The sequence below is a fragment of the Dysidea avara genome, chromosome 2, assembly GCF_963678975.1.
Source record: "Dysidea avara chromosome 2, odDysAvar1.4, whole genome shotgun sequence".
In the NCBI taxonomy this organism is placed as follows: domain Eukaryota; kingdom Metazoa; phylum Porifera; class Demospongiae; order Dictyoceratida; family Dysideidae; genus Dysidea; species Dysidea avara.
In genome coordinates, this window is record NC_089273.1 from 26,436,645 (window position 1) to 26,451,365 (window position 14,721).

Below are 14,721 nucleotides of genomic sequence, written 5' to 3' on the forward strand. Positions count from 1 at the left end.
AGTCCATCTTTGATTTCTTTCAACACACGTGGGTGACAGTTGTCTGGGCCACAAGATTTATTTGGCTTAAGCTGGTTGAGTTCAGTTAATATAATACAGTGTGTGATGGTAATATTGCCTAAGTGGTGGCCCATAGATTTATCTGGTAAAGATGGCAGATCTGCTTCTGGCTCAATAGTAGGCTCCGGCCTATTATGCCCAAAATTTTACCTATTATGCTTTTGAGCATTGCTAAAAAATTAAGCCTATTATGCTCAAAATTATGCTTTCAAAATCAGGATTATGCTCTAGAGCTGACTGTTTTATTAGAGTATATCAGCCTTTCCTGACTGTTGTATTAGAGTAAGTGACTGCTCTATTAGAGTATCTCGATCTTATCTCTGAAAAGTGTGAATAACCAATAAAGAAACGGTTTAGTAAGTTATATTACATATTTTTAAATATGAAATGCACTAATAATAGTATTGACAGTGAATATTTTCTGCCTTTCAGGCGCGCGTATTGCGCATTTTAATTAAATTTTCAAATATCATCCCTATTATGCTGGCGTTATGCTTGATGCTTTTGGTCACCTATTATGCTTTAAATTATGCCGGCATAATCGGCCGGTGCCTACTCAATAGTAAATACACTAGAGAAAAAATCATTTAAACATTGAGCTGTTTCACGATCAGAACAGGTGAATGATCCATCCCCTTTCCTTAAGGACATGATATCACAGCGCACTTTTGCATTCTCTCTAACATATTTCCAGAACACAGATGGATTTTCTTTGACACTATCAACAAGCTTAAGTTCAAAATTGGATTTAGCCCTTTTAACAGTAGCAGTGGCAATGTTTCTCTTTGTGGTGTAGGAAAGATAATCGACATGATGGTGAGTGGCTTTATAGGTGTTCCATGCTTTATGTTTCTGTTTAATTGCTTTAAGAGTAGAAGAATTTAGCCACTTAGGTTTAGAATTAGATTCAAATGTTTGAGTAGGAACATATTTGTCAATAAGAAATAACAGTTTAGAGTGGAACAATAGCCACATTTTCTCAGTATTGAGTCCTTCAAAGAGTACTTCCCAGTTGGTGTTCAATAAATCTCTAGTCATTGATACATAATCTCCACGGTTATATACATATTTAGATACACTATGGCATTCCACTGTGCAATAACACAAAAAGACAAACTCTATAACAATATGATCACTTTTTCCAAGTGGCGATAAAGAGGTCATACTAGACACTGTATTTTCATCGTTGGTTAATATAAGGTTCAGCAAGGAAGGAACTTGGTTGCTTCTAAATCTAGTGGGAAATGTGACATGTTTGATAAGATATAGGTCATCCAATAGGCTTAGAAAAGCCTCATTGTAAGTATTAGCAGGTGTGACAGTTAGAGATGTCCAGTTTATGTAGGGCATGTTAAAATCACCGACAACAAGTAGATGAGACACACCAGTATCAACAGATTGTGTTAACAAGGAGCACAAGTGGTCAAAGTTTAGTGAGTCACTGTTAGGGGAATGATAAATTACACCCAAGAGTAAGCAGTCATTACCGGATAAGGGGATATGACACCAAATTGACTCGGAATATACCACAGAGCACAAAGCATCATCCTTGTAAGCACGAAGACTTGAGTTAACAAAAATACAAACTCGTTTGTGAGGTTGAAAATTATTTTAAAAAGTGTTATATCCTTGAATACTAAGTTCTACATTGGATTCACCAAATTTCGGGTTGATCTCTGCAAGAGCCACAATATCTGGTTTGTCAACTGAGATTCTGGTTTTAAGCTCATCTAATTTATTGGACAAAGAATCTGCATTTGTAAACCAACATTTTAAAGATTTAAAAGTTGAAACTACTGGATTAGATTTGTCATGTGGAGGGTCAGAAAAGAATTGGTCAGGGTCAGAAAATCCGTTAGAGGCAGCCGGGACTGAATAGCCTAGGCTACGCATGCTGCTGGTCTGCTACTGCTTGAGTAGTATCCATAGAACTGTTTACAGGTGGGGTTTTACTAACAATCTGTCCTCTATGTATTATCAGTTCACTTTCGCCATTTCTTTTGCATTTGAGCAATTCTTCACGCAATAACTTGTTATCCTGTCTCTCTTTTAGAGAGAGATCAGGTGTGATATAGATCTTTTGATGAACTCCTGAAAGGCCCTTCAACTTTTTAGCATTTGATAATAGTAGACGTTTATGTTGAAGGTTACAAAGATGGATCTTTAGGAGTCGGATCTTCCTTCTATTATTTTGCCTAGACGCACGGTGCTAGAAACATCAACTGATTCAATACCAATTTTATCAGCAATGTCGGCAACAGCATGGGTGTCATGAGAAATGCGAGTAGTGGACTCAGTTGATTCAGATTCAGGAACATTGTGTAAGATTATATTTAATTTACGGCTTTCTCTATCTCTGTATTCATTAATTACTTGTGAAGCTGAGATAGCAGTAACAGTTCTAACAGGCTCATGAGCAGAAGGCAAGGACTGCGTCACAGAATTACTGCTAGGTAAGTTTGTTATAATCTTTTTTTCAAGCTGCTGGAAGCGAGAATCAATTTGATCATTCATTTTGGCTGCCAGGTCAGTTAATTGAGTTTGTAATACTTTGATTTGCTCGTCTACAGTGGACTGGGTGTCTTTGCTTCCATTAAACTTTTCCAAGACTGTAGGTAGTTTGACAATGCATACACAGCAAAAGAACACCATTTGATCAGGGCAAGTGTTTAACATATCATATTGAGACTTACTCACGTTTGCACATTTTATATGTTGCCACTTTGCACACCAATGACATTCTACCGCATCATCCTCAACAATTTCTTTGCAAGACACACAAATCTCTCTTTCTGTTGAACTGGTAGCTGAACTGGTAGATGGAATACGCTTCCTTTTCTTCTTCCCTCTACCCATCGTGTATTCCAAATAAGACCACCCTTCAGGAAACAAAAACAGCGACAAAACGAACGACAGCAACAGGACACAGTTCAAACCTTTTGAGGTACCGTTAGTAGAATTTCCTGGCCACGGTACAACAGCTATTAGGCAAGAATTTGATAAGTTAGCAAGATGAATCAAGAATCAAACGACCGCACGGAATCACATTTTTTTGTGTTTGCTACTGCTTGAGTAGTAACCATAGAACTGTTTACAGGTGGGGTTTTACTAACAATCTGTCCTCTACGTATTATCAGTTCACTTTTTATGGTGGTATGGGTCCCAGATAACTGCAGCGTATTCCATTGACGGTCGTACTATCGTAAGGTAGGCTGTTGCTTTGATGTTAGACGAACAGCAACTCAGATTGCATTTCAAAAAGTTTAATGTTCTATTGGCCTTAGCAGCTATATTACTAATATGTGGAGACCATGATAGTTTGTTGTCCAATATAACACCAAGATAGGAGTGTTGGTTTGATGTACCCAAGTTGTGATTGTTTAGCTTGTAGTTGAAAATGATTGGTGATAATGATCTGGTAAACCACATAATAGTACATTTGGTTACATTGAATCTTAATTGCCACTTAGTTGCCCATTCGTGTAGTTGATCAAGATCATGCTGAAGTTGAATGGCATCCTCCTTGGTGGTGATAATTCTGTAAAGTAAACAGTCATCAGCAAATAACCGTAGTGGCAAATTTACATGTTCTGTTATATCATTAATGTATAGAAGAAACATCAAAGGGCCGAGGACCGTCCCTTGAGGGACTCCTGAGTGAACAGCTATCGAGTCAGAAAAAGTACCGTCCAAAGCTACTTGCTGTGACCTTCTGGTCAGCCAAGTATTGACCCACTGACAGATGTGATTGTTGATACCATAGTGTCTTAATTTAACTAATAGTCTTTGATGTGGGACACTATCAAAATGCTTTAGCAAAGCCAAGGAGAATGACATCGGTCTGTTTCTGTTGGTCTAGAGCATGTGACAAGTCTTCTATCAGTGAAATAAGTTGGGTAACACAAGAATGCTGGGATCTGAAGCCGTGCTGGGTATCAATGAGAATGCTATTAGAGTTTAAATGATTCATTATGGAATGATATATAATATGTTCCATAGTTTTGGAGCATACAGAAGTCAATGATATTGGTCGGTAGTTTGCGGTACTAGTACGGTTTCCTTTCTTGAAAACTGGACATACATTGGCCATGAGCCAATCGGAAGGTAGTATACCTGTGTCTAGTGATTGAGTGAATATAACTTGCAGTATAGGAGATATTTTGTTTGCACAATTGTTCAAGATATATGGATGAATGTTGTCTGGGCCACTGGCTTTGTTGGTATCTAATAGTATCTTTACCTCTTGTCTTTGTTGTGGTAGGTGGGATTTGTGGTTGGTTATTAGGAGATAGTCGTTTAGTATTCCGCGGGGTTTATATATTTTTATATGAAGCTTGGCATTTTAATTTGGTTATAAATAATTTTATATCTAAGGGGAGTATGTGATTAGGATATCATTTATATAAGTTCTTGGATTGTGGAGGATTTGAAGTATTGGGTCCGGAGGGTGGTAAGAAAGTATTTATTAAATTAACACAAGTTAATAGTTATATACAATCTGGTCGAGTGTACCATTATTTGTTCCTGATGGGCCTGGGTGGTCTTATTGTTGGAACATTGTTTTTAAATAAGTAAAATCCCATCCAAAAACAGCTTATAGCTGTAAAAAAAGTGTGCGTCCAAGTAAAGCAGAGTTAACTGCGACAAAAAGTAATGATATCATAATGTGGCCATGTGCGAGGTGTGCAAGTTGTAAAATTAATATTAGCTAATCAGATAATACAATGTTATTGTTAAAGTGTTAATGATAACTATGTGATGCTGCTAGTTTTTAAGTGTTTGAGCATCTTCATAAATGCCACATAAATTTATTTCTCAATAAAGCAATGTGTATAGATTCTCTGATAGTAATAAATAGTTTGAGTTTGGCCACCTTTCCTTTGTTCGTAGCATTGCTATATACAGGAAAGGCGGCCAAACTCAAACTATTTATTACTATCAGAGAATCTATACACATTGCTTTATTGAGAATTAAATTTATGTGGCATTTATGAAGATGCTCACACACTTAAAAACTAGCAGCATCACATAGTTCTCATTAACACTTTAACAATAACATTGTATTATCTGATTAGCTAATATTAATTTTACAACTTGCACACCTCGCACATGGCCACATTATGATATCATTACTTTTTGTCGCAGTTAACTCTGCTTTACTTGGACGCGCACTTTTTTACAGCTATAAGCTGTTTTTGGATGGGATTTCAATATTTTTTGTTAGAATAAGCAATGCACTGTTGATAACAGTAGGTGAGCTTCCATGGTTTTGACAGAAACCCCAGATTACAGTGACAGAATATTAAAATATAACTGTAATTTTAGTGGCCAGGGCCGCCCACATTGGGGGTAACTGCCCCCTACCACAGCCCGAAAGGGGCCACTTGAATACCTGTTTAAAGAAAGATCGATATACTCTAATAGAGCAGTCAGGATCTAGACCCTTCATTGCCCCTGGGCCCCTCTTTAACCCTTTTCCCTGGGCCCTCTAATTTCTCTGGACGGCCCTGTTAGTGGCATGCAACTGCAGTCAACTAACACCCATTTTACTAGTAAACCCTTAAAAACACTTTGCCTTTCATCTTGTACTGCATTGAAACGATCAAGATACTCTATCAGAGCAGTCACAAACAGCTGTAACACAGCAATCAATATTTAGCATAGGTACAACTTCTGGTTAGCATCGGATTGTATAGTTTAAATTACTAGCTACTTACAGACTTTACAATATAAAAATATGGCACTTGTAGAAATGTGACTGTTCTATTAGAGTATCTCGATCTACTTCAAGCATTGACTAATTCAAGTGAAGAAGCTACGCCCCTGCCAAGAGATCTTGTGAAATGAAATGAGAATAGTAAAGAAAAGGCAAGTATGTACAGAGACAATAGAGGGGCGCGTAATTATGTCCTGTTGTAAATAAACGCCTTTAAAATTTATATTACTACTAAATAAACGCACCAGAATAGGCTTGTGTGGCTGTTGTCTCCAAGGTTGTCTCATTACTTGTCTTTTCGTGTTGAAGGGATTTAGTCACAATTGGTGAGTTTAACTATACATGTATTTGTGTTGTAAAACTTAATTGTAAAAAGGCGATTAGCACATATCATGATAAACATGTATTTGTCACAGTAGAGTCTCTCACGAAGTCACGATTATTACGAGACATTGGACCAGGGTAAAAAATTTACTGCTATATTTAGAGGTTGTAGCGTTTGTATATTTTAGTATCTTAATAAATAATCCCCCATGATCACTAATCACTAATAGTACAGTGAAAACTGGTCATTATTCAGGCCGTAGGGACAAAATTTTCTAACCTTGCCTTTTAAAGAGGTGGCTGCATTATGCGGCCTTAAAAAAAGGTAAGAAGCATGCTGTTCTAACTGGCTATAGAGATGGATTTAGTGTATGACAGCGTATGAGACAGTGAGTGCTGGCAGCAAGGGGGCAGCCAATCTGTTAGAGCACCAAAAGCACTGCTTCAGACATAGGCAGTTGACTGTCAGCACCAAGTATAAAAAGTTTCACTATTGGTCCTTATAAGCTCCTGATGAAGAAAGTGATGAAGTCATTATCCATAGGATATATTTTTCAGAGTATCCATTTCAGTTCTACAATATAGTAGCCAAGCATAAGATGAACATAACACAGCATTCCAGTAGTTTAGTGGTGACCACAACACTGCCTGAGTTAAACTGTGGTGAGATTTGAGACTACCAGAAGCTCTGGAATGTCTTTAACACATGAAATACCAAATATCTAATACCTGGCTTTCATCCACTGTGGACCTGTCTTGGTGGCCACTTGTACAGAAGGGAAACAGCTGCCACACAGTCTTGCGAGCGAAACAGCTAGTTGCCACACCCCTTAATTATCAATTTGTAAAATCTTTAGCAAAATTGTGTGTGCGAGCAAGTGCGATGTGGCAGTGCCGTGTATATGGTTGCTGCCTAGCAGTGACACATCACGAGTATTAAAGTCACAATGCATTACTGTATCATCCATCTAAATACAATCTCTGAATGTGTCATTTTGTGTAGAGAGCAATCTTCCACAAGAAGTGACCTGCAGGTTTCAGTGTATATTGTTAACCATTAATATTGTTCACAATATTGTGAACTATATGTACAGTGAAACCTTACTTAGTGGCCACCTCTTTAATAAGACCACCTCATTATATTGGCCACCTCTAGTAGGTCCCAAATATAGCTAAGCATTACTTATGACCTCATTAATAAGGCCACCTTGTTATTCAGGCCAAATTTTTTGGTCCCACAGCCTGCCATATTAATGAGGTTTCATTGTACTTATGTGAATTTTTATTTTTCGTAACTTTTCTTCAGGTTTACTGATGGGCACTATGAAGCATTGTTGACTGGTACGTGTATAATGTGGTGACTTGAAATGCTAAAACAGTACGTAGCATGTCTTGTATGTACATGTAACGTGTTGTAATGTGTCCACACATCCACACATCTTAGAAATAAATATAATTGTATTCTCTATAAATAGTCAGTTCCATTGTGCTGCTGGGTCATAAGTTGGCTGAGTATGGATCATCCAGGGCACTTGAGTCACATTTTGTCCTGGCCAAGTGGATCTCATCCACTGACAGAATATACAGGATCAGATAACGTATATAAATTACAATGGAACTTGTTTATTGCCACCTTCACTCATTCAGCAGGTAACAGTGTATAAATTCTCAATTGGAATTGGCTTTTCAAGAGTGGTTGTCTTTCTATACTAGTGGCCGTTAAGATAGGTTGTACTGATAGAGTGTACATACTAGAGATGCAACAATATCCTCCACTTAGTGTCGTTTGATAATGATGCAATGGAGACTATGTATTATTGCATTTAAATACTATACTATTATATTGCAACTCTAACATGTATTTATAACAGGAATGTTTGTTAACTGTTTAGACATACTGGAGCCACACCCACTCATCTGGATTCTACAAATGGAGTCATACCAACTTGTTGTCATCATACTTACTCGTTACTCCCATTGTGTTTGGATGAATATACATGTCGTCATGTGAGACTTGCTACCATGGCGGGCCACTGGGAAACATTTGCATAGCAGTTATATTACAGTCATTATTGCACAATTCTTACATTATTGTTGTGAAAAGTGTTTGGTATTCATGTGTCTCCTCTGTATGTTGTAATTACATGTGTAATTTTGTGTGGGGATGCTATAAAATGCAATAATGCATGGTGACAATTGCATTAGGCGATTTTGCACACTTCCTTTTAAGCTAGCTACATGTGCTAATTACTCACAGCTTGTGTCAACAACTGGTAACCGCAGTTGTACTCTTATGTCATTCTTTAAGCCGCGCCCTTAGAGGACAAATTATGTGGGGGCGACTAATTTCAAAAACGAAGGATGGTATGCAGCACCATAGATTATATCTATGGACTATAATCTATGGCAGCACACTTCTTGGTGGCTATATGTACTGATTAACTACATAGAGCGCCAGTTCATCAATACCCAGTGACCGCAGTTGTGCTCTGCGTCATTCTTTAAATTCCGAGTAAAATTCTTAGAGAGCAAATGACGTGATTGTAACATAGTGATGTATTCTATGATGATGCATTATAGCAATGATGTATGACTGATTACGTAATGATTGATGATGTAACTATACTGTATGACTGTAGTATATGTGTTTAACATTATTATGATGAATCAGTCGTGATCGTAACATGGTGTCAGAAGTGCTGTTGTAAAGATGTCCATTCTTTGCAAGCCACCAGAGCCTTTGTCCTTCACAGGAAATGTCGCACAAAACTGGCGAGAGTTTGCAGAGCAGCTGCAATGGTTCCTTGCAGGAACTGAATCAACTGAAAAGGATGACAAAGTCAAAATTGGCATAATGCTGTCTCATGCAGGCAAAGAAGCACGAGAAATTTACAAGACGTTTCCGTGGACCTCCGAAGGAGATGCAAACAAATTTGATAAAGTGCTAGAAGCCTTTCAGACCTATTGCTCGCCGCGCAAGAACATTATCTACGAGAGATATACATTCTGGAGCCTTCGACAAGAAGAGGGTGAATCCATTGACGCGTACCTAACGCGACTGCAAGTCAAGATAGACACGTGCGAGTACAACAAAGAAGGCTGGCCTGCAGCTGTGCGACAGGAACTAATTCGCGACAAGTTCGTCTTCGGACTGACCGATGATTCCCTGAAAGAGAGACTTCTTCGCGAAGCATCCTTGACTCTTAGCAAAGCGATAGAGATAGCTCAGCGTTCAGAATCGTCGAAACAGCAAATCAAAGACATGACTCGGTCTTCGCACAGTCCGAATGTACACACTATGAAAGGACGGAGTGGCTCAAAACCTACCTACTGTGGACAATGCGGACAGACACACAAACCGAAAGATTGCCCAGCATATGGACAAAAATGCTCAATATGCCACAAATTGCACCATTTTGCTAAAGTGTGCCGCAACAAGACGTCCCTACCAAGACACAAATATAGTACAAAACCACAGAGAACCTCATTCAAAAGTGATTGCGACTCAAGAACTGGCACCAAACTGAGACGAAAACTCCATGAAATACAAGAGACTGACCACAGTACACAAAGTGATCTGAACTCAGACAACGAGAGTGATTCTTATCAATCATCTGATGAATTTGCTCTAAGCCCACTACAGATTGAAGGTATCAAGAAATCTTCTGCATGGCTCACTGACATTCTAGCCAATGGCAATCGTGATAAGCTGACAGTAAAGCTGGACACTGGAGCAGAAGTGAGTGTGTTACCATTGCATTTGTACAATAAGTTACAAATAAAACCCCCACTCAAAACCACAAGCATGAAGCTGAGTGCCTATGGTGGTACTTCCATTAAACCTACTGGTACATGCAAACTTACCTGTACTGGTAACAGTAAGGTGTGTGACGTTAAGTTTTATGTTGCACCAGTCAATGCACAAGCAATACTGGGTCTAACTGATTGTGTACAACTTGGCTTAGTCAAGAGAGTGAATGCCCTGTAATCTGAGTTGCTGACTAAGGATGCCATCAGAGACAATTATCCTAGCTGTTTTAGAGGACTTGGCAACCTTGGGAGGTACCACATCACCATGGTAGCTAATTGCACACCTGTTGTCAACCCACCTAGGCGAGTCCCACACTCACTAAAGCAAAGGTTGCATCATGCCCTAGACAAAAATGTGAAGTCAGGTGTTTTTGGTAAAGGTTGACCAACCAACAGACTGGGTCAACAACCTGGTCATAGTAGAAAAGAAGAATGGCTCATTAAGACTTTGCCTTGACCCAAGAGACCTGAACAAAGCAATAAAGCGTGAGCATTACAAGATCCCAACAATGCAAGAAATTGCTAGTGAGTTTGCAGGCAAAACTGTTTTCTCAACCCTAGATCTAAAAGATGGTTATTGGCAAGTGCAATTAGATGAGAAAAGCTCACTGCTATGCACCTTCAACACACCATTTGGCAGGTACAGATTCACTAGAATGCCCTTTGGTATTAAATCAGCCAGTGAAGTGTTTCAAAAAAAGAATGAAGAAGCCTTCTCAGGCATCAATGGAATCCATATTGTGGCTGATGACATAATCATAGCAGCTGTGAATATTGAAGTGCATGACCAAATTCTCAAACAAGTCCTTGAGAGAGCCAAAGAGAAAAACATCAAATTTAACTTTGACAAGCTTCAATTACATGTGAGTGAAGTTAGATACCTAGGAACCATGGTCGGGATTAGAAGGGATTAAACCAGACCCAATGAAAGTCAGTGCAATTGTCGAGATGGCTAGTCCCACTGATAAAGCAGGTATCAGACGCCTACTAGGTATGATCAACTTCTTAGCAGCTCACATTCCAAATGTTTCCACCATCACAGCACCCCTAAGAAGCTTGCTTAAATCTGACATACTTTTTACTTGGGGTCCAGAGCAAGCAAAAGCCCTCACAAACATAAAAGAAGTCCTCTCCACAGCTCCTGTATTAAGCTATTTCGATCCAACCGTCACCAGCACCATACAAGCTGATGCAAGTCAACATGGCCTTGGAGCATGCTTACTACAGAAAGGCAAACCTATTGCTTATGCCTCCAGAAGCCTTAATCCTGCAGAGTGTAACTATGCTCAAATTGAAAAGGAACTGTTGGCCATAGTATTCGCTTGTCAGAAATTCCACCAATACATTTATGGCTTCGAAACCAAAGTACAGAGTGACCACAAGCCACTAGAATCCATTGTACACAAACCACTGTACAAAGTTTCACCAAGACTACAGAGAATGCTACTTAAACTCCAAAATTATGACCTATCTATCAAGTATGTAAAAGGAAAAGACCTGCATATAGCAGACACACTGTCACGAGCATATCTAACCAACCTTGATGACTCAACTCAGAGCAAAGACTTAGAGTTTGCAATACATGCCATGATAGAGAATCTTCCTGTATCTGAAGAGAAAAGGTCCCAACTCCAAGTAGCAACAGCTACAGACCACCAGCTACAGCAGTTACTGGCACTGATGAGAAGTGGGTGGCCAGAGGATGTTTCTAGTGTACCCATATCACTTCGTGAGTACTGGAAAATTAGGCACAATCTATGCTGTGCTGAAAACCTCATTTTCATGAACAATCGAATTGTGATACCATCTACCATGAGGCAAGAAATCTTGAAGTGTATCCATGAGGGACACATGGGCATAGAGAAATGCAAAGCTAGAGCTAGAGTATGTGTGTACTGGCCTGCAATGTATGAAGCCATTGAGAATGAAGTGAGGAAATGCCCAGTATGCAACAAGTACAGCAAGGGAAACCAGAAAGAGCCAATGATACCACATGACATTCCGAATCGTCCATGGGAGAAACTTGGTGCTGATTATTTCTCTTTTGCCGGAAACGATTATCTGTTAGTTGTTGACTATTTCTCAAAATATCCAGAAGTAGTTTGTATGAACAGTAAGACAGCTGAAGCAACCATCAACAAGATGAAGCAGATATTCTCCCGACATGGCATTCCCAACACTCTTGTAGCTGATAACATGCCATTTAACAGCAAAGCATTCAGGCAATTTGCAAAAGAATGGGATTTTTCAGTTGTCACCTCCAGTCCCAACTATGCACAGTCAAATGGTCTTGCAGAAAGAAATGTCCAAACCATAAAGGCATTACTGAAAAAGGCTAAAGAGGGGATGAAAGATGAACAATTAGCTTTGTTAGAATTCAGAAACACTCCAATTACTGGACTGCAAGAATCCCCTGCACAGTTACTAATGAGTCGAAGGCTGCGTTCAACTCTTCCAATGACTGTTCCGATGCTACAGCCACATGTTAGTGCAAATACTAAGAGCAAACTTAAACTTAGACAAAACACCCAGTAGAAGCACTACGATAAGACAGCCAAGAACTTACCTACATTGCAGCCTGATGATGTAGTTCGGTACCAAGGCAAACAATCATGGGAACCTGCCGTGGTACTCAGTCACCATCCTGCTCCCAGGTCGTACAATATCAAAACTGCTGATGGAACATTGCTGAGACGTAACAGGCGACACTTAAAGAAAACTATTGAGAATCCCCCAGATGTAACCACCAATCTGGATGACTCATTTACTATTGAAGACTCAGCCCCAGCAGTCAATAATCAGATGCCACATCCAGAGCAACCACCAGCTAGAGTTCCAACATGTAATGAGAAACGTACAGGAAGTGGCCGAATAGTGCAACCTCCTGCTAGATTTTGTGATGACTGCTACTGACTGACTTTATGCATACATGTAGAGTAAGTTGTTGTGTTTATTTTGACTTAGTTGTAGTTTTGATTTTAAAGTTGATTGTATAGGTTTTGGTTGTATACACCTGTTAGTTATTTAGTTTTGTATATCTGGAAAGGAGGGTGCAACATAGTGATGTATTCTATGATGATGCATTATAGCAATGATGTATGACTGATTACGTAATGATTGATGGTGTAACTATACTGTATGACTGTAGTATATGTGTTTAACATTATTATGATGAATCAGTTGTGATTGTAACAGTGGGGGCGACTAAATTCAAATTTCAAACTAGAAAACAAATGTTTCAATCGGAACGAAACTTTCAGAACAGTTTAAAGACACATTGCCCTACATGCCAAGCGAGTATTGCGGAAAACAACAATCTGGGATTTGTATTTGGCCTCTAGGTCGACTGTGGACGACAGAAACTTCGTTTGGTGCTGAAATCACGACTGTAGGGTAATCATGTATGGTGAAATCGATGATGTGAATCTTGAGGTGATTGAGTGAATACTGAAGCGATAACAGGGCGATCAATGTTCGGAATGCACAAAGGAACGCAAGGCATACACCTGCGGTTGCGTCTAACCGCATGCGATAAAAAAAAATGAAACTCCCCTTTGATGTCGGCAACCTCGATCACGAAACAATCGGCATGGATTTGCTTCACTGCTTGTATGGTAGTTACTAGTGACACGATGAGTTCAACTCCAGAGTTTCAGAAGGATAGCGTAAGTGACGGGTAGATTACAGGAAGGCCGAATTTGACAAAGTTCGTTCTTGTGAAATTCTCACGTAGTGGTCGCGTCATTTATTGTCTGCGGCGCGCATTTCTGCTTTACTGGCCACGCGACTTGAGTCTTGATGCCATTCATTGATTTAATAAATGGCTATGCAATACCCATTTATTAAATCAGAATGGCAAATTCAATTCAATAGAATAGAATTTGCCATTCATTGAATCAAAAATGGACAATCAAAGATCATCCATTTTTGATTCAGATATGTTCTTGTCATTTAGTTATAAAAGGCGAAAAAGTGGTCAATGTTTAGTGTTTATGGTGTGTGGGACAAATTTAGTGAAGAAGTATGGTATAACGAGAGTGTGTTTCAAAAAGCCATAGAGGATTATATAAGTATGTGCGAAAGGGAAAAGTGAGTTATCGGACCCTCTCTTCCTAATATGGAAGAGTATGTAGAAGCAAGGGTTTATGAGGCAGATGCAATTAGGTGGCAAGTAGGGTGACAATTAGAGTTTATTAAAAAAAAACTAAGTTTTGTTAGTAATTGAATATTAGAATTCTTTAATTTTGGGAAGTGAAAATGCGGGGCATATTAAACACATGCATAGGGTGAGTAAAGAGAAATGTATTTTGAGGTATCTAATAGGGATAATTGATGTTGGATACCGGCCACTGAAAATGTAATACTTGGCATAGTAGGCAGAGCATTCACAGGGTTGTTGCAACCATTCATGGAAGGGATATTAGATAAGTTTTCTTTAGTGAAGACTGACTCAAAATAGTTGTTTAATGTATTGGCTGTACTCTTTGTATCTGAGATAGATTCACCATCTACAATTAGGGTGGAGATATTATGGTAGTCCTTACGTTTTGCTCTAATATACTTCCAAAATTGTCTACGATTTCCATTAAATGAGTTGTCAAACATTCTAGTAAAATAATTATTGTGTGCTACTTTAATCTTGCTATTTATAGAGTTTTTAATCTTGCGATAGGCATTCCAGTCATTGCTAGATTTGGTTCTTTTAGCTATGTTGTATAATTGTTTGCGTCTCTTCATATCCCTCTTTATTTCTCTGTTTATCCATAGAACAGTCACTAAGGCGATAAAGTAGTGGTGACCTCCTGTGCATT

At 38.9% G+C, this 14,721-nt stretch overlaps 1 protein-coding gene and 1 long non-coding RNA gene across 2 annotated transcripts; both read left to right on the plus strand.

Annotated features, from left to right (window-relative positions):
• The first annotated feature begins 5,769 nt into the window (after positions 1–5,769).
• On the plus strand, positions 5,770–8,259 carry LOC136244000 (uncharacterized). Its single transcript, XR_010695038.1, has 3 exons — positions 5,770–6,102; positions 7,407–7,478; positions 7,993–8,259. It is a non-coding gene; the product is annotated as an uncharacterized lncRNA (long non-coding RNA).
• Positions 8,260–8,810: 551 nt separating this feature from the next.
• LOC136247961 (uncharacterized) lies at positions 8,811–10,088 on the plus strand. The gene has a single exon (XM_066039780.1). It carries the CDS (start codon positions 8,811–8,813, stop codon positions 10,086–10,088), a length of 1,278 nt encoding a protein of 425 aa, XP_065895852.1.
• Positions 10,089–14,721: the final 4,633 nt, after the last annotated feature.

Coding starts and splice junctions, on each gene's coding strand:
- LOC136247961 (XM_066039780.1), top strand. CDS start 8,811: ATGTCCATTCTTTGCAAGCCACCAGAGCCTTTGTCCTTCACAGGAAAT.